Source organism: Vollenhovia emeryi, unplaced genomic scaffold, assembly GCF_000949405.1.
Source record: "Vollenhovia emeryi isolate VEMERY1.0 unplaced genomic scaffold, V.emery_V1.0 DF939197.1, whole genome shotgun sequence".
Classification (NCBI taxonomy): domain Eukaryota; kingdom Metazoa; phylum Arthropoda; class Insecta; order Hymenoptera; family Formicidae; genus Vollenhovia; species Vollenhovia emeryi.
The window spans coordinates 743,241-764,615 of NW_011967169.1; the positions used below are offsets into that span (position 1 = coordinate 743,241).

Consider the following 21,375-nt stretch of genomic DNA (forward strand, 5'->3'; position numbering starts at 1 on the left):
TTCATCCGGTTTTCGCAGCGGTTTTTAAATTCGAACCGGTTCAAAACCGCTCCAAAGAACGTATTTTTGCTCCGGTTTACAACCCTGCTTTTAAGGATAGTTTACACCTACCTAGCTAATCTATACACCTACTTTGATGACATATTTTTTTACTCGTCCCTTGAATCTTTAATTCTAAAAATTTACTTTAGCTCGTACTTAAAAGGATCCTACTTTAATGCCAAATTAGCAAAAGTATAAATTTCCGACACTATCAGTCTTAAAGTAGGAGTAAATTTTGTACTTGCAGTTCAACCTCTTTTACTGTCTTAGGTCCTACTATATAATAGAATTAAAGGTTCAATATAGGGTCCAAATTTTGACTCGGGATAACGTTCGGATGATATACAGTATCGCCGAGCCCACTTCTGCATAAAGGTTCTAAGGAGAGGCATCACAAAGCAAATCGATTATTCTCCCCCTCCCTCCCTCCCTCTCTCTCTCTCTCTTTCTCCCTCTTTCTAGGGAGTGTATTTTTCGTGCCTGCGTGTATAGGGGTTACTCGCCTAAATGCGCACGTCGTCGATGCACGAAGAAATCGATCACCAGCGTTACAACAACCGGCGACACCCGTCACAGTAAAACCATGTTAGCCCGGCGACAGTTTGGTGACCCGTCTGATTGACGTTCGTTTTTGAAATCTCGTGGCCCGGTTGATTCGCCGATTGCACGTGTATACAGCACACGCCGGCGATAACGCTCCTTTTTTTTCCCTCCCTTTTCCCCGCCGGTTGACTCGCGTGTAACGAGTCACGCGGCTGAATCAACTGCGATTCTTCGGTCGTATTTCAATGCATAACTACGCAAGGCGTAGCGCGTAACCAAGTTATTCCACCCTGCATTCCGTTCGTTATTGCGATACACGCCCTATTTCTTTTTTTCAACTCGGGGACTGCTTCGATCTAGCGAGGCATTTCGTCGTTTTATTCGATTACAATAGCCACGTTGTGCTATTGATAATTTCAGCTCTTTGCATCAAAGAGTCCAAAAGATAAGAATCAGAATTAAAGAATGAAACTTGGAGGAAGACTTTCAAAAGACTAAAAAAAAGTCCAAGGCACTCTATAACTTAAAACGCTGTATTATCACGAACGTTTCAAACGTCATCTTTATGTAATCTTATCAGTATATTATAGTAAGAAATAAGTTTTAGTCGACCTTAACTGGCACGTGGCAAATAAAATAAAATACAGTACGACGTTTCGACCAAGGGTTTATATTTTTTAGGTAATATATTATAGATTGCAATGTTGGGTATGTATTGTGCATAGCTAAACATAGGCGATATATAGACACTATTATTTAACAATTCTAAGTAATGTAAACAACGAGAAACCCCTATTTTCAGATTTTTATTCTACATTAAAAATATCCATATTATACATATATTATGTATATTATTATGCTAGAGCTCTTTAATTTTCTAGCTTATGCAATATTAATGGAAATCTATATTATGAATGCTACAGAAAATGAGACAATTATTTTAGAAGTAAAAATCTGTTTTTACGTTGTTATTATTACTTGTAAATGACCCAACGGTAGGATTACAAACTCTCGCCGCCTAAAAACTGCCGGCCAATGAATAACTGATAAAGTAAACAACGCGGCGTCATATAAATGCAGATTTCATAGATGAATATCCGCATAACAGATTGTAAGTGAAAATAGACAGTTGCCAGGTCATCGTTTTCACCTGGCATTTATTTTGCAAAATCTGAAGCAATTTCCAGGCGGTGTCGGCTGTTACTACGGTGACTTAAGCCGATTTCGCTGCATACGGAACTCACTGGCAGGCCCAAGTCGGCTAATCCATTCCCGCGGCGCGAAATCACGAGAAGCGAGAGCGAAATCGGAAGCAATTTCATTTTCCAAAGACACGTACACGAGTTCGTCCTTAAAGCAGACGGTCGCTGCAGCTCGCGTTCGCGACGTGCACAAAATTTGAGTGCGAAAGCGTGTCCTGTTCGTGAGAGGCGCCAAATAAGAACAGGGACTTCGCCAGAATCCATGATTCTCTTTCCGGGTTGAAAAACTTCGACCTCATTCACTGCGCGATCTCAATGATTAACGCGAAAACGGTGGCGGGCGGGTTCCGTAACGCGATCCAAACGACAACAATCGGCTTCGAAAATGCAACGTTTCCAAAGTTAACAATTAATTCGATTGTCTTGAAAGTTTATTATCTCTGCCGTCATTCGGTAGTGCAGAGCAGAACTGATAATCGAAGCAAGGTGTTGAAATATAAACACAAATTGGAAAAGTTCCCGCCAAGAAACAAGAGGGAAGAAGTATCTCGCACAAAGCACACGGGGAAGATCGAATCGGGTTAACTCAATTACCGTCTGCTTTAGGATAATAATGAGAAGATAATTCACAAGAGCAGTTATTATTGAAGCGCTCCAAAATGCCGGTGTCAAAGTTCATCGGAAGTGTCGAGTTGAAGACAGTTTCGAGTTTGAGTTCCGCGACTAGTGCGAGACCCTTTACTGCCTTTCTGCACACGAAACAGGGGTAGTTTCTCCGCTTTGAGACAAGAGAACGGCGAAACTAATTTTACAATACTGATTCCATGCGAACATCCGTCAAGTGTTACAGGGACATCATCCGTGGAATTACGCATCAACCGTAATGATGAATGTGAATGCGTTGCAACCGTACTTTGTGGGCCGTCACGGATCACATCCGAAATTCGCTTAGCGAAGCAGTGGCAAATAAATTTAGAAATATCGATATAAATATATCGTGTCCGTTATTTTCATAACGGAATGTATCTTAACGGATATAATGCATCGCCCGCCTATGTATTTCAAATAATTATGATAACATCACGAGGGTTTCGTGAGCTCGACAGAATCATGACGCGAGGCTTCTCACGAAATGTATCCGGTGGAAATTTATTAAAATTGAAATGACATTTGGATACCTTTCACGTCCGAACAACAATGCTACGTCAAAGCGGAGGCATTAAACAAATATAATTAATTTGCTGCGACATATATCGCGGCACTCGGCGCAAATACCGAGCGTGGAGTATCATAAATGTCAGGTATATATCGTTGTCGAAACAAGTGCATCCATCCTCGCGTGTCTGGCTCGCCATTGAAGTGTAAATGCCGCAAAACGAATTACCTCGCGTCCGTCTCCACGGATAGCGGAACAAAAGCCTTCATCATTTGTCGGAAAAACGCGTTTAAAACGCCAACGCGGCGCAAAAATTTTGGGAAATCGAGACGAGCCGAGTCGACATTTCCAAGTCAAATCACCCGTTAAACAGTCATTCTTGTTCATTCTTGCCGGCGAAATCCAGACGCGTCGCCGTATCCCGGCTAGATGCGGAATGCACGCGCGATCAAAGCGCATCGGCGCAAGGGTAATCGGGCGATATGCCGCCCGCACGTTAATGCAGGTCAAATATTGACGATTTCGTATATCCGCCGGGACGATTTAAAGGATCGCCGATGCGATACTAGCGGGACGAAAATTCGTATGGCTGTTGCGCGCGCGACCGAATTGGCACGTCGCCATCGGGCAACGGCATATTCGACGCCGATCGCTCACGCTGCCGAGCCTGTTAATAAGATCCGAAATTGTGTACGTATATCGGTATCCCCTTCCGAGTTCGCCCCCCCAGCTTCTGACAATTTATCGCAATTGTCGCAGAATGACATGGATGGAAATGTGTCGCGCGCATTTCGCGATGCGCAATATAGGAATTGTGACAATTGCATTTAGGCATTCTGGGGGCACACGAGAGCGCGCGTGCACGCGCAAACACAAACGAAATTGATATTAATTTATTCAGAAACTGGCTATGATTGTGTAAATTTGCGATATCAATTTCAATTTATAACTTACAATTAATGTTACTGCAATAACGTTATTATATTTTGCTAAACTTGTTGTTATAATATCATTACTATTATTGCATGTGTATTATCGTTATGTACTGGCGTAGAGATTGACACTGTCGCGATTTGTGTATTCTAATTTGTATACACAATTATTTAATCAAATAATTGTGAAATTTTAAGTGAGAACACTTAATATCTCAATTCCTACGATAATTAAGCCCTTCTGCACGGGCAAAGTTATTACACTGCGAAGTTTACCCTTTGAGAGTGTAGAACATTTTTCATACAAGTATTTCGCAGCCGTTAATTACTTCCTTTTCCAGTCTCTAAAATCGTCGTTTGACTTGGAAGTTTGGAAAATCCGAGTTATAACAAGTTCAAAAATCGCTCAATTAGATCCGCGAGCGGTGTGGGATCGTTCACTTCTAGATTCACCAACACGATTCTGTTCAAAGCGTTAAGAACTTTCAAAGGGGCCAAAGGACATTGAGCCGATGGAAAAGATGAGGAAAAAGAGGAAATACGCGGACTCACGGTGAAACTGAATGCCTGAAAAATGCGCATCTGCGATTCGATTATTCAATCAATTGGAAAATGAAAGCAAGCATCCTTTTTCAGAGTAATTATCAATGATACGCAAATCAGATCGAGGAATCGTTAAACACTCTTCTGCCCACGTTTAACACGAGAACCAGATGTTCTATGTAGGAAATTTTAAAAACTATAACATTTAAGAAGTGTACGCACAATTTATCTCGGGATTATTATTAATCTAACTTTCAGTTCACCTAAGAAATGGTAGTTTTTACTCTCAAAGTCTTTCATCTCTTCTACCATAATAATTAATAACAATGCACAAGTCAAAAAGTCACTCCGTTAGTTTCAAACTTGTAAGAAAGGAATATCATGATGCGAACGTATCAATAGTTTCGCTTTGATTGCTACGATCAAGCTCGCGTTAAGATTATTCTCGCGGTTTTAATTTTGTTCTGTTTTAATATAAACGCAAAGAGGAAAATTATTGTCATTAAATATTGTAAAAAAAATATAGCAAGAGTTTCACAATATCGTAATCAAACTGTTAAAAATGTTACACGTTTTCATTATGATTTCATAGTAGTTTTTTTTATGTATCTCCAGGGAAAATGAAATCGTCACGCGCGACGTGTCGCACAGATTCAAATGTCACCAGCAACCAGCTATTCTATTTCTGAATATTTTGGTTCATAGATACTGTCGGGGAATAAAGCCAATACTTAGCACACACGAGGTGCCGTGGGAAATTTCTAAGTGAAAAGTAATGTATTCACGCAAACATAACTTCGCCTAAACTAACTTTTCCATTTGGAGAGCCCTATCCAAGTTTCAGAAACTGCGACCGACGCGATCTTTTTCCCCGTGACCTCGACCGCCGTAACATTTTTTTCATTCGGACAAACGGCGGAAGTTCCATGAATAAAAACGACGTCATCGATTTAAAGTGCTTTAGTGTGTCCAGGCTCAGGAATAGGATTACCTACCGTGTTGTCTAGCACACCATACGGAATATCGCTCGCACACAACTGCTGTTTCATATAAGCGTGGTTTACACACCACGGATTATTAACAGCGCGAAATTTCCAAGTTTAGGACTCGCTTTGGATTGATATTACCAGCATCAACTTCGGAAACCATAGCGATTACATTAAACAAGTATTGCATTTTCTGACTGTTTAGAAAATTGATACTAACTGATAATAATACAGTCGTTCTCCAGCCTTTGTATACCGCGTACATACAATATTTTAACTTTGTGTCCGTTATTGTATCATTTTCTTTTTTACTTTTATCAAATAATTTCGTACCGTAGTGGCTGGATCATTTATTAAGATTTGCTTGAGAAGGACCTAAGGTCGAAACGTCGCATTATATATTTTTCTTATATTAAATATTTGATTCAACTATTGATTTAATCATTATGTCGCCCCATATAGCCAACGGCCTCGATTGTCTCACCTGACCTTGCCGAGTATTGAAAAAGATAAAAAATTACTATGGCGCTTCGAGAGGAAACAATAACTATCTTAACGTGGAAAGGAACTCCATGATGATATATCACGAATTTCAATATTACTAAATGTTCAATATTACTATACGTATACTAATTAAATATATTATTTCTAGGTATAAAACAAGGTATCCACTGTATAATATCGTTTCCGTTATAGCATTATATCTAATACCGTAATTGTGCCTTTGATTAAAATCCGTGAAATAGTAACTGTATAATCGCCATTCGTCACCCATTATTAGTTTCTCTCGTATCGAGCTATCCAATTATCTTCGTGAATAGCGCAGCTTCCCGATAGAGTGTAAACCGAAGGGATGATGAAACAACACACGCGGCATAATCGTATCAATACACCCGCACTCAGAACTCTTTTACACGGAGATTTATTGTCGATTTTGCGCTTATTAAATGCGGGTGACATTACACTCTACTCGCGATAAAACAATCGTAATATTATTTCTGCACATTTATCGAACGCTGAGAAATATACGAGTAATCCTCGTTGTCCCGAGAGGTTGTAATAAAACTAGCAAACGTATCACTATTGAGAGAATAAATATTTTAAATCGTACGGGCGTACGTGTTTAAAACGTGCTTGAAATTTAACAAAAACTTTACGAAAATAAAAACTGCAGACGTCAGCTCGCGCGTTTTAGCGCAGCTAATAATTTTCCAAGTAGGAAATAAGAAATCTTTAATACAAAAAAAATGAATTACTGCCGATTGCTATTATACTTCGCTCTGAGTTTGTTCAATTGCGACGAAGAGACGATCGAAGAGCGTTTTTTTATTAGCGTTTCCGTCGGTATTGCAGTTATATCGTGAAGAATTCGAGACGCACTCGTTCCGAAATAAGTTCGATTACGTTCGATTTCCATGACAGAGCTCTCTCGATGTCGTTCGGAAGTCTTCATTGGAAAGAAAAATTCTCTTGCGAATACTCACTCGTGCAAACGCCCTCGTCCATTTCCCGGCTGCGAGTTAGCAGATTCATGATTACGCATTGCAGACCGACGGCGCAGGTCCCCGAAAAACCGAAGAGGCCGCCGCAAGGCTCGCCTTCCACACGCGCGCATACTTTGCAACACCTGCAGACACATAAAACTCGGGTCAATCGTTTTATATATGTATACAGGGGGGGGGGAAGGGGATTATAGCTATACGGAACACGCTCGATACACAAATCAAGTCAGTTTACGCGCGACAGGCAACTTCGAGCTCATAAAATAACTCGAGAAAGTTATAATTAGACCGTCGCGTGTCACATACATTTTTGTGTGTGGCGATAAGATGTTTCACACGTTCATCTTGAGTGCTCGAAATGAGACGATATTACAAAAAAAAAGAAGACTTTTAATTAATTCTTGCCGACTTTGCATATACGCAAGCAGAAACGAGAAAAGTTAGTTTCCGCTCGATATAAACGAACGATATTATTAGCTCTCGTTGCTATTGTTGCTCGCGTATCGGAAATATATTCAGCTCTCGGAATGCTTGGCCTCAGAATCGCTGAGGCTCGGTCCAGCTCTTTTTTTTTTATCGGTGAGAAACGAATAACAGAAAATTGTTGCCAACGGAAAACGACGAGATAGAACGAAACGAACAAGCGGCAGTTACATGCGCATCGCAGCTAACCAGTTTCCTTCGACTCGAACGTACGGCCATTTGTTTTCTTATAAGAAATCCTGCGGGCGACAAAGGGATACGGACGTTTTAAAGATATAAAGCGCTCCTTATAACAGCTTTATATCTTTCTTAAACTCGCAAAACGGATACAATCTGTGTCTTCTTTTTAAAGCGGCTGGATGTTAGGATAATGGCCGTAAGCCCGATGAGTTTTAAAGTGATATAAGCCTATTGTTGTATTTGTTAGGAAATAAAAGTTTCAAGTAACAGTGTTGGTGGACAATTTCTGAACAATGATTAAATGTATGAAAACGAAATAGATCTTGAGTAAATTTTTTACAACAGTCTCAACATTTATCCTTAAAATCATGTAATCGTGGGACAACATTCGAAGAATTTTACGAGTTTTTTTTAATTTTACCATACATTTTACTAGTAATTAGGCGTCATCTGTTGGTTCAATCATGAATTTATTACTCTTGGAGTGAAATGTGTTTAGTGGGAAATTCATTGTTGAATCGTGTAAATGTTGCGACAAGAGATTTTTCAATTGAATTTGGATGTTGAAAGCCTACCATCTCATAATAGAAAATTTCCAAAAACGATTTCCAAAAACTCTCATCAAGTTCTTGAAAATGCCACGTTGTCCCACAATTACATAATTTTCGGGGTTAAGAGAAAATACTCTCCGTAAGGGAAAGGCGTGGAAAAGATGCGACCACTGATATTTGTAACTATCGGCAATTTTGTTACAAGATCGTGAGATTTACAATCCGACGTGTAAATCCTCGTGCAGGCGCGCGGTGACATTTGCATTTTTATTTTGAGGAAACTTGACTTGAATCGAGATGTAAGAAATTGAGAAGCTTCTGCGTATTATGCAAGTGCATATCACTTTCGCGCGCGGCACGCTCAGCAGCACGGAGCATAGTCTTACGAAGTTCCGAGGGAAAAAAGAATAGGAGGAATTTCAAGGCGCAGCCTGCGGCGCACCGCACGGAAAATAATCTCGCGGAAAATTGTCAACTGCAACCAGGAATTTTATTACGCCGTCCCAGCAGCGGCAGTGAGGACGAAGGGTGTCTTCTCCTCCTTCTTTCTATGCTCCTTGCCGCTTCCCGTGAAACAATCTACTTCTACTATATAGCTTTGAGTCCTGCACATTCTTATAAGACGCAAGACCGTAGCTCATAGGGAAGAAAGTAACGTAACGAAGACTGAAAGTTGATTTACGGTAAAATCCAATCATACACTGTCAACTTTAAATAATCAGCAAGGTTGTAATTGTATTAATCCCGTCATAGACGCATCTACACAATTATTACAAAATTATTGATGATAATTTTAGATTTTGGAAGCTATCTTTGTTTTTTTATCTCTACACATCTTTTGCTTTAAAAGTATTTTAAACAATGTCAGAAAATATGGCTTTGTTGTGTTTGTAAGCGTATCACAAATGTGTCTCCCATTATCTGTCGTAATTAATGTGTATCTATTTTTAGATAATAAATTGGAATAAACCTGAAAAATGATAATAAATCCTATACAGTTAGCGATGCTAACTGACATATTTGCATGCGGCAGAAAAAGTGTAAGTTATTCAGTTTGGTAATTGCTAATGCGCAGATCAGCTGTTACGGCCAACAATGGTCAAGTACACGCTAAACATTCTCCGATAGATTCCCAATACGCGGTTAAACGTGGGGTTTTGTTCCGTGTTCTGCGTAATCTTTCGAATACCATCATTATTTCATGGTGAAACTCGCAACCGCGTGTTTGCCAATTTTCACCAGACATGTGTTTCAAATCCAATCGCATTGGCGGGTAAGGAATGTGTTATAACTTTAGAATAGTCGCGCAAACAAATGCGGGCCTGCGAAACATCAGAATATGTGCAGTGGTGGACGGAATGGCTGCAACACTTTTTTTAAATGAGTTTAGGACAGCGCATTTAGATTCAGGGTTACGTTCCAAAACATTGATGGAAAATTTTACTCGACAAATAGATCGGGAACGCTCAAAATAGTTTCGGGATGGCTATCGAGTAAAATACACTGTAAAAAAAAGTATGTAAAATTACGTACATAATAAGTGTAGCGATTACACTATTAATAATGGAAATATATAAAATGTACTTTTACAAAAAAATTTTTGTTACTCTTTCTTGTGTAAATAATTGCTTATGATGAAAAATTACCAAAAACTGTAAAATTTACGCAATTAAAAGCAAGCAGTTTACTTGTTATATAAGTATGTAAATATACACCTTTAATAGACGGTCCCAATATTACCCACTGTGAGTGTAATTTTACACACTGAAAAAAATTTCTGGTTGAATATGGACGAATCAGATAATTCCTTTAGGATTTACCAGAATTCCTGTAATCCTACAGAAATTCTGGTAAATCCTAAAGGAATTCTGGTAAATCCTAAAGGAATTATCTGATTCGTCCATATTCAACCAGAAATTTTTTTCAGTGCATGTAATATTTTTGCAGTGTATTTCTTGGGGAAGAAGATTTTGGAACGCAACCCTCAATCTAAATGCACGTTCCTAAATTAATTTAAAAAAGTTGCAACCATTCTGTCCATCACTGTATATACGTCAGTCTTTTCAGCAATTAAAAGATTTGACATTATTTATCTGTCTGTCCAGTTGGAGAGATGAAAAATGAATACCTTCACTCGTGAATTTCAAGTCCAACCACGATAGCTGACAAAAGAAGACGGGGATTGTTCAAGTGTGACGAAAAATCATTAACCGCGTCTGCAACAACCGCGACGACAATACAGCTCTTCTAAAATAGAGCTTATAAAATAAATCCAAAAGGAATATCGTTACACTTGAAGAATATTATGTTATTCGATTTACTTAGAATCGAGAATCGGTTTTTCCTGTACGCTGGGAGAGTGAAAATTTCGCCAACAATATAATCTGTAACGCGACGTGACTCTTTTCAATATAAAACGATGAGATTGCGTTCGATGAGATTTACGAATACCTGATTCGCGATACCCGACCGTACGTTGAACCGAGCCGGTGCCGTAATCGAGACTACGGTACGAGCTTCAGATTCCAAACGGTCTAAGACCGGTGTTTAACGTTATACCGTTTGGACGTTTACGAGGAGGAGCGAGCGAAATTTCATCGAAATATTATGCATTACCCTCTATCGTACGCGTGGCAGTCGCGTCCGTCAAGTTACATATCGCAGTACCGAGACATATCGCGTGGAAACGAAGTAACGTTGCAGTGGTACGGGACGTATGGATGCTAGTAAAACAATAATAACCGACGCTGTCTTTAATAACATAACATGCCTCTTGGCCGCGTCGACGCGTCTCGTTGACGCTCGGGAAATTTGCATAAAACGATACCCTTGCCGCACGTATAGAATTGGACGCATAAAACTTTCCTCCTTTCGAACCGCGTCTACCTCGCCGTCATTGAGACCACTCGTATCGGCTATCTTTCGGTATCGCATCGAACGATCCGATGGCTGTCGTCGCCATCGTCGCAACGCTCTCTCTCTCCCGCCTGTCCCCCTAAATCGCCGAGACTCTCGTAAGAACTTGCGGAAATTCCACGGCGCAATAAACGTTAGGTACACCTATTGAATTCGCAAAGGTCCTTCGGGAAAGATGGTATAACTGTCCGAGACTACTCGGGAAAATTCTTTCTCCGCTTCCGTGCACGCGTGTCGCTCCCTTTGAAATTCAATTCCGCGGCCTTCTCGAATCAGCATATTGTACGTATCGACGCGCGCGACTGTATTATCCGTGCGCATGCTGAAATACCGGGGAGATACGCAGGGCAAAATAAGATGAGGGCACGGAGGGCGGTTGAGGAGAGCGGGATGCGTATGTGGATAAGCTCTTGAATAGCGCAAGAAAGATTTACCGAGATCACGTATGAATTTCGTCAAGAATCCACCTTTGCGATCCAAGTATCGTAAAGTATACCGGTAAAACGTCGTAAAGACGCCGAGGATTTACCAATGATATGAATATCCACCTATATTCTCTCTGGCGAGATTTCGCGTCTCTTACCCGAAGATTTAATCTAACGCATAAATCACGGCTCGATCTCAATCCGCAGTTTCTCGATCCGCGGCGCGATTCTTATTCGATTCTCGCGCGGGCATCAATCTTTGTCTCGCACTTGAAAAGCAATTACGCTGAAATTGTTCATCTTACGAGTAACTTTCTCGATCGTAAAGAGCCGGGTGAAAAAAAAAGGAGGGGAAGGAGGAGAAATCTCAATCTCAACCGCACATTTCTAACGCTTCGGGTAGCCGCGAGAAGAGCCGCCGCGGTCTGAAAAGCCGTCTTATCCGCCCTCTACTCGTGAATATAGAATAGATGAAAGGCTTTCTAATTGCGTATTGTGTAATGTACCTGGTCAAAGTGGCTGAAATGGCCGTGAGTCATCCAACTTGCCTCGCAAGCACGTATCTCATGGAGATATCTAATCAAGATTGACCTACATGGATATATCTTTGTACAGGGATATTATCTATGTATAAAGATATTACGATACGAATCCTTTTGCAGCGTGGAAGCTTCGGTACACACAAGTTAGCCGTTGAAAAGAATTTAATCTCTCCGAGTGTATATATATGGCGCACGTACGATTATCCATTGTCGTATACTACTCGTGACGAGGAGAAAAATCTAGTTCACACATACGCCGCTCTCGTAATATCCTCTAACGTTATTTCGCGCAGCAAACGAGTTAATCTTGCGAGCTATCGCGCTAGTCGCAGGCTGCTTTTTTTTCCCTCCTCTCGTCCTACATGTATAAATACTCGCTGGCCCACCTTACGCATTGACACGCGCATCAATCTGATTTTGCAATGTCGCAGGCTCACGTGTAGCCGCCGCATCGATCGTGCCTCGTACGCTCGCGCTCGCGCCAAGTGGAATTTATCTTGGTACTTTCCTCGCAAATATTTGTTAAAGGGGATGTAACCCGCGCAACCCGCTCTTAAACTAAAAAGGTGGTAATGCTCGCGAGATCGCCATGTGATTTGCAACACGCTTTATCACGCGACATGATTGTAGATCGCGCGCTGCTCCGTATTTTATACTTGCATTAAATAACGCGGCTCTTATTTCACTCATGTGACTGATGGCGGCGTCATTTCGCGGCGGACGCCGGCATAATTCACGGGACGAATTGTAAATTACACGGCAAAATAAAGCCTCAGCGTGCAATGATAATCATAATGGCGTAACGTTAATACAAGTAATTGCCTGAAACTCCGCGCAATTTTTCCAATCTCTCGCGCGGTAGGTACCTATTAACTTCATTAAACATTATTCTTAACGGTCCCCTCCCCCCCCCATTTACTAGCGCGCGAACCTGTTCTGCATCAGGTTGTTTGTACGGGCCATAAAACACAAGCGCACACCTAAAACTCAGGTGCACACCCCACCTCCGCGTTCGAATATATACGGCGTTGTAATACACCATATACGTACGTACGTGCAATGGCGTAACAATGCCCGCGCGCGCGCGCGCGTACCCGTGTGCGATGGGCGATGGGTGAAAATAGACCCAAGGGCATGGATCTCGCGTGTCGGCCGCAGGGATATCGAACACGTCGATGATAAACGCTATCGTGTAACATTTCGAGGCGCCGCGGCGTCCTTAGCGCCTTCCGAGGTGAGAGAAGGGAGCCCTCCCCGATGCGCGGCCGGTTTACCTTTACACGTAACACCGCCTCTCGCCGTTCCCCGCGAATGAGTCGCTAACGCGAAAACGAATTTCGCGTACGGGGAGACAAAGGTGGATGAACAACAAAGGACGGCGTTTTCTCGCTGCCCGAAGAAAAAAGAGCCGTGGGTAGCGGGGCCTTATTGTAGCGCGCGTTTTAATTGTTCGCTGTACTCGGAACTAATTACAACGCGCAGTAGAACACAATTGTTGCAACGAAACACAAAGAGTCCGACTGCGGAGAGTTTCAAATTGAAAATTATGCTTTTGCGCGGTATGGCATCTTTACAGTGGAGAAGACGTAATGGCAATTAGTATGCAAATATCGTACGTGATGCGTCGAGGGCTGCGACGCGCTCACATAATACAATCGGGTGTACATGTTTTTCCTTTCCGCACCCCCTTTCGATTATATCAGAGTTTATTAAAATACCCCCCCATGACCCACATTTCCCAGGCTCACTGTTTTTTCCCGCGGAATAGTTGGACCGCGTTCCGTATACAATCGCCTGATAGAAAAAAAAATGAAGTAAAAACAATAAACCTGCTGAGAGCAAAGTCTTGCTAGCCGAGGGGCTAGAAAACGCCGCGAACGGCCGGCGTGCCAACTCGTTGATATTCCGGTATCGAGGCAGAGCGCTCCGCTCTGGAGAGAGAGCGCGGAGATCTCTCGGCGGGGCAAAGGCGAGGGTAAACGTCGCCTACCTGCAGGGGTCCCAGGTGAGGCCTCCGGGACAGTCCTCGTCGGTGAGAACGTCGCACTCCAGCGGCGAGCACACACACGAGAGAGCCCTCGCCACCGCGAGCGACAGTACAACAATGCCGCCTAAGAGGAGCAACGGGGCCCTCATTTTGCTCTCGTCCCTCTCGATCTCGACGGCCGCCCCGTCGTCGATGCGCCCGCTGTCCCTCTCAGTCCTCCTGTATCTCGCCGACACCAATTACGAAGCGAACACGAGGGTGTCCATTGCGCTTAGTTCATCCCGAAACGTTTCACGCCACGACACGTTCGATCCTCGATTTGTCACACGCGCACGATAACGGCCTCTTTCTCTCTCTCGCTCTTCCTCTGCGTATGATAAAGAGTTGTTCATCAGGAGAGAAGAGCAGTCGCGAGATGTGGTGCCTGAATAATGTCCGGGGAGCGTAAAGAAAAATGCGTCGATCTACATTTTACCGCTCACAGTTCGCTGGAATATCCGCGCTCACCCATTTTATCGAACAAAATGACGCCCGGATGGAAGGAATAATGTGATATTTCGCATACGCGATATTACGTTATAATACCGACGCTATATATCTCGCCGAAAATCTCCGCTAATGATAAGGATTCAGGATGCCGGGAAGATCAATTGTTAACGAGCGATAGAAAAATAATGAGACGGGGAAAGTCCGGGGGCATCGGGAATTTTGCAGATTGCTCGACGGTGTCGTGCCAAGCGAGGGAAATTTATTCGGGATTGCACATCTCCCGTTTCAAAGACAGGCACTTCGCGATGCGTTATTTGAAAACTGATTCGGGGGAAAATAAAACGTCCGTATTACAAAATACACACATGCGCGCGCGCGTGCGTTCGCTTTAAAAGCGTAAAGTGAAGATTAAATAACCAAGTCTCCAGATTGTTAAAGCTCTGGACGTGCGGCTTCTGTCCTAGATACTGTAAAATCGGACACCAGATATTTTTTCCTTCGACAAGAACGCGGGCTAAATCTCGCACGATTGGAACTTGCGATGGAAATAGCCACCTCTATATTAATAAAGAATCGTTTCCAACCAGATGTATATTTGTAGCATTAATATGCAGTAAAAAATACACTACGTATTCGGACGAGATGTGGCAGTATCTTCATTATGCACGGTGCAACTTCGCTTCGGGAAATCAGATTACTCTTATTTCAGATGCACACAGCTCGGGCTAGATTTGACGACAGAAGTGGCGGAAACGAGTCCATCTGTGCCGATTTCTGGACAGAGAGTAGCTCGCTCGAGGACCGTTAAGCCCGTATCGCACGTGCCGTTGCCGATTACGGTTACGAGTTTAGGTATCGAGTCTTAACGGGGAGCGCGTACATCAGTCCTGAACAGGGAACGGTTTATCCGCGAATGCACACCGTGAAAGCACACTATGAAGTGGGACCCATCGAAAGGTTGTCGAGCACCGACAACCGAACTTGCGGCGTACTCAAATTACACGGGCACACGCACCCTGGCTCGTACAGGCGCGATTAACAGGCATCGCCGTGACATAAGTGCGAGGGTACCGACGCCCTCGGCCTAAATGTGCGTAAATGCGCGAAGGGAGAACGCGAGTCTCTCGACAAGGCCCGTCGATTACGAGGGAAAAAGGATCGCGACGTAAAATTATGCGCGAGCACGATGGAAATTCAAGATTGCCAAATGGCTGTAACGTGTGTCTCGCGTCTAACAATAAGAGACACGAGAAGATCTTCCTTTCCTTTTGATTAAAGGATTCAGGAGAGTGAATTAGTGACAAGCGCCAGAGGGGGATGGAGAATAAAGCTACGTCAAAAGAAATTCGTTGTCCCGCCAGGCACGGTAGAATTTCTTCGAGCACTTTCGAGAATCGAATCCGAGAGCGACGTCCGCTCGTTAATAGTCGCGCACGGAGCGGGCTCGCTGTCGAATCGCCGACACCTTAACACGCGCGCGCTACCGCACTTATAAAGGGACAGCGTGTGTATCACCTGTTACAGAATTGCATCATAGACCGAACGCTTGTGCGAGCGGCATATCGTCGCTCTTGCCCGACGAATCATTCGCCGGGGGCGGACTTGCGTGTGCCGAGTGCAGTATTCGCAGAGACGCGCGGCAAATGCGACGAGAGACGGCACAAGATCGGGGGACGTGATCGTGTCAATTGACGCGAGCGGTGTCAAGGGAAGGGAAAAGGGATGAAAGTGATCGCCGGCATCGGAGAGCGGAAGGGCTGTTCGATCGATCCGCGGAAACTTTCGCTCCCACGGCTCGCATAGTAATCGCGACCGCGATCCTCTGCCTCGTCACGCGCGTCGTCGCGCCGACATCGTGCACTTCGGTGTGTCGCCCGACGAGAGGAGAGAGCACTCGGCGGAGCTTGAGCTACGGTATGGGAATACGCGAAGCGTTCCGCGTTCAAGACGAACGTGCACTGGCCGCGGCAACGAAGAGCGTCTCCGAAGCGGCGCCCGGCGCCGCGACGCGCGACCCGCGTCGGCGCCCTGACACGCGACCACTGCCGCCTCTTACCCGCGGCTGCACTCACCCCCTCCCGTTCGCCAATTCGCGTATCCAGTTTATGATTTTTAATTGGCGGCGTTGTAAAGAGTTAATTAACGCAACGCTGCACGGGGATTTATTTCCCGTTACGCTATACCCCGATATCGCCGTTGTATTAACTCGCGGCGGTGCAACAATAGCGCCATAACTAATAGCAATCGCGAAATCAACAACCGTTTTATATCAATATTAATTGCTTTTTTTTTAACGATGCGTGCACGTTTATTGTCAAGAATCACGTGCGATAACAATTGCAATAATAGAGCGTCAAAATTGAAAATTGTAATCCACTAATATTTTTGTCCTACAATTCGTTGCAGTCATTTGTACAATTTGCGTATTTGTAACTTGAAATCCCGTCTACAAAGAACACTTTGGCAATGTCGAACAAAGAGGTGAGAATTTTATATAAACATTTACATTACAAATGCAATGGCATAAACAATGAAGTCATATATTATATTGTTAGCTGCTATTATTCAATAATAGAGCCTCAAAGTTGGAAAGTGCGATCTGTTATGTATCGAACGAAGGAGTAAAAATTGCATATAAACATTTAAATTATGGATGCAATGATGTAAATAATATCAATAATAGTCATATATTGTATCGTTTGCTACTATTATTAAATAATAGAGACTCAAAGTTGGAAAGTGCGGTCTACTATTATAAATTAAAAACTCAATCTAGCGGTATCGAACGAAGGAGTGAGACTTGCATATAAGCATTTCTATGATTTCGGGTGCAATGGTGTAAATAAGACAATAAGAACAAGACGGTCGCGCCTACAGCTGCTATTACGTAAACGTTACGCGCGAACCAGCGATCGTCGGCCAAGGGGGAGGAAGCAAAACACGACGTTCTCGCTGGTGAGGAACGTTTCCGCGTGTCGGCCGGCGCGGCACCGCCTCGCCGACAAGACCGGGCCGTCAACGCGTTCTTCCGGCCGAGTCGCGGGTCCTAAGTGTGATAAATGTCCGCGAGCGAGTTCCCGGTGGCAGCGACGTTCGCCCTCTTCACCCGGCGCTCTCGCCGGCGATTTTTCTCCGGCGCGTGTTATGTAACTCCCGGCCCTTAATGCCCGCCGGATGGCGAACGGCGCTATTGATCATCGGGACTCTCCTTTTCCAAAATAACCGCGCGGACCGTACCGGGGACGGAATTCCGAGCGTCGATTAGCGAGCGTCAAGTATACTCCGATCAATCGCTGTTTAATTGACGAGTTTCTTCCGCGCGCCCGAGTCTAATATCCGGCTTCGTTGAGTCTTCCAGCCGAGGGAAAACTAATTTCGAGACGGTCGGAGTGTTTATCGTTAAAATATAATGTCAAGAAGCGCTGCGCGATTATTAATCTTGCCGGCGAATCGCGGAAAAGAAGCGAATCCCTTAATTAATTTCAAACATTTTGTCAGCGTGAAAAGGTATCGATAACTTGGTTGCTTCGCGTGTCTCGGCTGATATTCCAACAGTGACCTCTTGGCTTATCTAACGACGCGATATAATACATAACCGAGGGTGCAGCGTATTTGTAAAGGAAAAAAAAAATACGTTGCCCGCTCAGTCACTTGAGTGTGATGTTATTCCGCGAGGTAATGCAAGACGGAATTCTCAAGCAGGCAAGAATAATCGCTCCTACGAAGTTTCGTGTTGCCCGAAATGATATATACAGCGTGTTTCTCCCCGGCCGGGGTCCCACCCCCGCGTATCTTGAAGAATATTAATGGCGGAGGAAGCGCGCCGCGCCGGAGAAAGAGCGTTCCATCAAGATAAAGGCTAATTCGCTCGTAATATCCTTCAAATCTTTATCCTTATCCCGCCCCGAATAACTTGCTCCGCCCGCGTGTCCCCTCCCGAGCCAGTCGCGGCACCTCGCTCGGAAGCAAATTCACGTGGCACTCGCGATTTCGTCGAGCGTAGACTGCGCCCACGGAGAAGACGATTCGTCGGAGCAACGTCGGGCCGACGTCGATCAGACAATGCTTCGACACCGAGCGAGGAGCCATTTCTCGCTGGGTGAGAAATCAAAGTCGTTTCGACGTCGAAATGATGACGAGTGACAAGTCAGCTGGCTACCTGCGTGCATTTATGCAAAATATATAAATGTGTTGATACGTGCGCAAATTCACGTGGGATTCCTAGGCCGGTACTCATAGTCGGATCTTATATTCAAGACCGTCTTAAGCCAACGAAATGTTCCGTATCGGCATCTTTAGATAAATTCGAGACGTTCTTGAATACAAGATCCGACTATGAATACCGGCCATAGATCTTGCATTCAAGACCGTCGTGAATTTATCCAAGGACGCCGCATGGAACATTTCGTTGGCTACGGAGCACCTAAGATGATCTTGAGACGACTATGAATACAGGCCCTAGTGTACATTGCGGCTACATTGCAATACGTTGCAATATTGTGGCAATGTTGCTGCGATGTAACTGCAAGTTTCGCGCCCAGCGAGAAATGACTCGTCGACTCGACGAATCATTTCTCACCGGGTGCTGCATGGGAAATAGTTGTCCCCAGCGAGAACCGACGCGTCGTTCACGACGCCAGTGATCATTTCTCATCGGGCCGCGGTTATTTAAACAGCGCCAACAATGCACAATTAATCATAATTATCCGTACCGCTCATCGTTTCACGGGGCGACAAGTTTAGAATCGTACTTTTCGCCCTTTCTCGCAGAATCGTCATTTCACTTTTCGTCTCGTTACCTCGAGACAACATGGCGGAGGAGAGGGAGGGAGGGCGTGGAAACGCGAATATTCCTACCGATTGCGCGCTCGCTCGATTAGCATTATACGGAATTCGTCGAACAAGTGAGCTGCGAGTAATTGCAGCTGCGAACGAGACTAACCTTGCGAAACGAGTGGAATTGATCGGCTCACAATCACGGATGCGGCTTTCGCAAATCTTTCGCTGTTACGCGGCGCCAACTGAATTCACGTATAAGAAAGGCTTGTAGCGCGGCGACTGAACGCGGACTCTGATTAGTGGCGACATCTTCGCGCCGAGTGTTGAGTTACTTCGTTCATGGTTCAATGTGTTCTGAAGATCAATCCTCCGTGGTCGGTAAAATGTAACGGGCTTTTGCTTGTTAATTAGCATTATACGTTGCAGAACAGTTTAAAGGGACTCGTTATACATATGTATGTATACATATTTAGCTCCAGTCGTTTTAGTTACCTCGAGAGACTATCACACAAATTTAACGTATCGCATGTACGGCAAGATGGGTTTGTTCTAATGCCTCCTTTATTTTTCAAATAAACAAACCTGCATGCAGTTTTATTAGTTCGCTTTTTCTCGCATGTACATGCGTGAAACGAGACGATGCTGTAGCGTTGCCTTTTATCCGCGCATTCAACATTATACATACATGTCTGTTCTTTTCAGCTGAACTGACTAAAAAGAACAGACACATTTTCATACACGGCGTACGCGGGAAACTTTTGGCGGAATGGATTAGCGAGGTTAAAACTGCGGCCGGTATTCTTAGTCAGATCTTATGTTCAAGAATGTCTTAGATATTTCGTAGCCAATTAAATGTTCCATACAGCGTATTTAGATAAATTCAAGATGGTCTTGAATATAAGATCTGGCTACAAATACCGGTCTATAATCAAAGTCGTTCTGTAAAGTTCTGTGTCCACGATGCTTGGTCTAAACCGTGGACGTAGGAAATACAAAGATGCGTATACATATTTAATACAAGAGTAAATTGCCGTTATTATTTTAAGGCAACGGATCTACACTCTTCGAGCTACAAGATGTAGATTCGTTGCTTGAATCAAAAAGTTTCCGACTCACCGTCTGATGCGCAGCAGCGGAGTTGTATATCTGCCACGTAGTAGTTGATTCTGTAACACAAAATATATAATTCATTTTAAAACAACGCTCAGCAAAACCAATATTGCAAAATATAATCTTCAAACGTATCGGACTTTTTATTCAAGAGAAGAAAAAGATATGAAAAAAATTACATCGCGAAAGATCTTCTGCAAAAGATCTTCACGGGACAATAAACTTTTATAAAATTCAAGTTTTTCTTGTTTTCTAATTATTATTACAAAATTCCAGTGAAATAAAACGACTGAATAATAAATTGGGAAACAGATTAATTGTACACAAAATAAAAAAATGATGCGCGAAAATGAAGTTAACGCGAGAATAAATGCATAAATAATTGTACTCACGAAAAAGTTGCTCCGCTGTCGCCCGATGCCTCCCGGGCCGCCACCTCCTCTCAGATTCCTCCATTTCACACTGGCACAACACTGCACTCGCGAAAGAGGAGCTACTTACAATCGGCACGACACGGCACTCCCGGTGTTAATCGACGTGGACTTTACTGAAACGAGAACGAGAGAGCGAGAGACGCAATTGCGCGCGAGAATACGAGACGGCGTCGCGCGAAATGATACGATCAGCGTCGATGGACGTGTCATTTCTCACTGAGCGGAAACGTTCTGGCGGGAAGGACTCGCGGACGTACGCGAAGCTAACTTCAGGCGCGTCGCGAAAAAGGGAATCGAATGCGTGTGCCGTTCGACGGGGCGATTTCGCGCGAACGTTCCTTCTTGCCGCGCATCACGCGTGGGAAACTCGGGTATCACTGCACGCGCGAGGAGATGAGAATGAAAACTGAAGAGCTCGGTGTACTCGGGGCGCGCGAGGATACGACCGCGCCGTAGCGACGCGACGCCGACCGCGCGAGACATTTCGGCCGGGATTTCACAGATCTACGCGTCCCGGTGGATTACCGACGCGTCAAGTCGAATCTACGTCGCGCGATTGTTATACCGGACAAT

The 21,375-nt window shown here is 43.9% G+C and overlaps 1 protein-coding gene across 9 annotated transcripts in view; it reads right to left on the bottom strand.

The window, feature by feature from the left end:
- Nucleotides 1–16,433, bottom strand: part of LOC105561998 (cysteine-rich motor neuron 1 protein-like) — a 273,339-nt gene extending 256,906 nt beyond the window's left edge. The window contains exons 1-3 of one of the 9 annotated variants that reach the window (XM_012012459.1): nucleotides 15,995–16,433; nucleotides 13,994–14,357; nucleotides 6,889–7,031 (exon numbers count right to left, since the gene is read on the bottom strand). In XM_012012459.1, the coding sequence (XP_011867849.1) occupies nucleotides 6,889–7,031; nucleotides 13,994–14,139 (289 nt within the window). In that variant the 5' untranslated portion in view covers nucleotides 14,140–14,357; nucleotides 15,995–16,433. Of the gene's footprint in view, nucleotides 1–6,888; nucleotides 7,032–13,993 lie in introns of those variants that run through there. The other 8 variants (XM_012012458.1, XM_012012457.1, XM_012012455.1 and 5 more) reach the window with 8 other exon arrangements.
- Nucleotides 16,434–21,375: the final 4,942 nt, after the last annotated feature.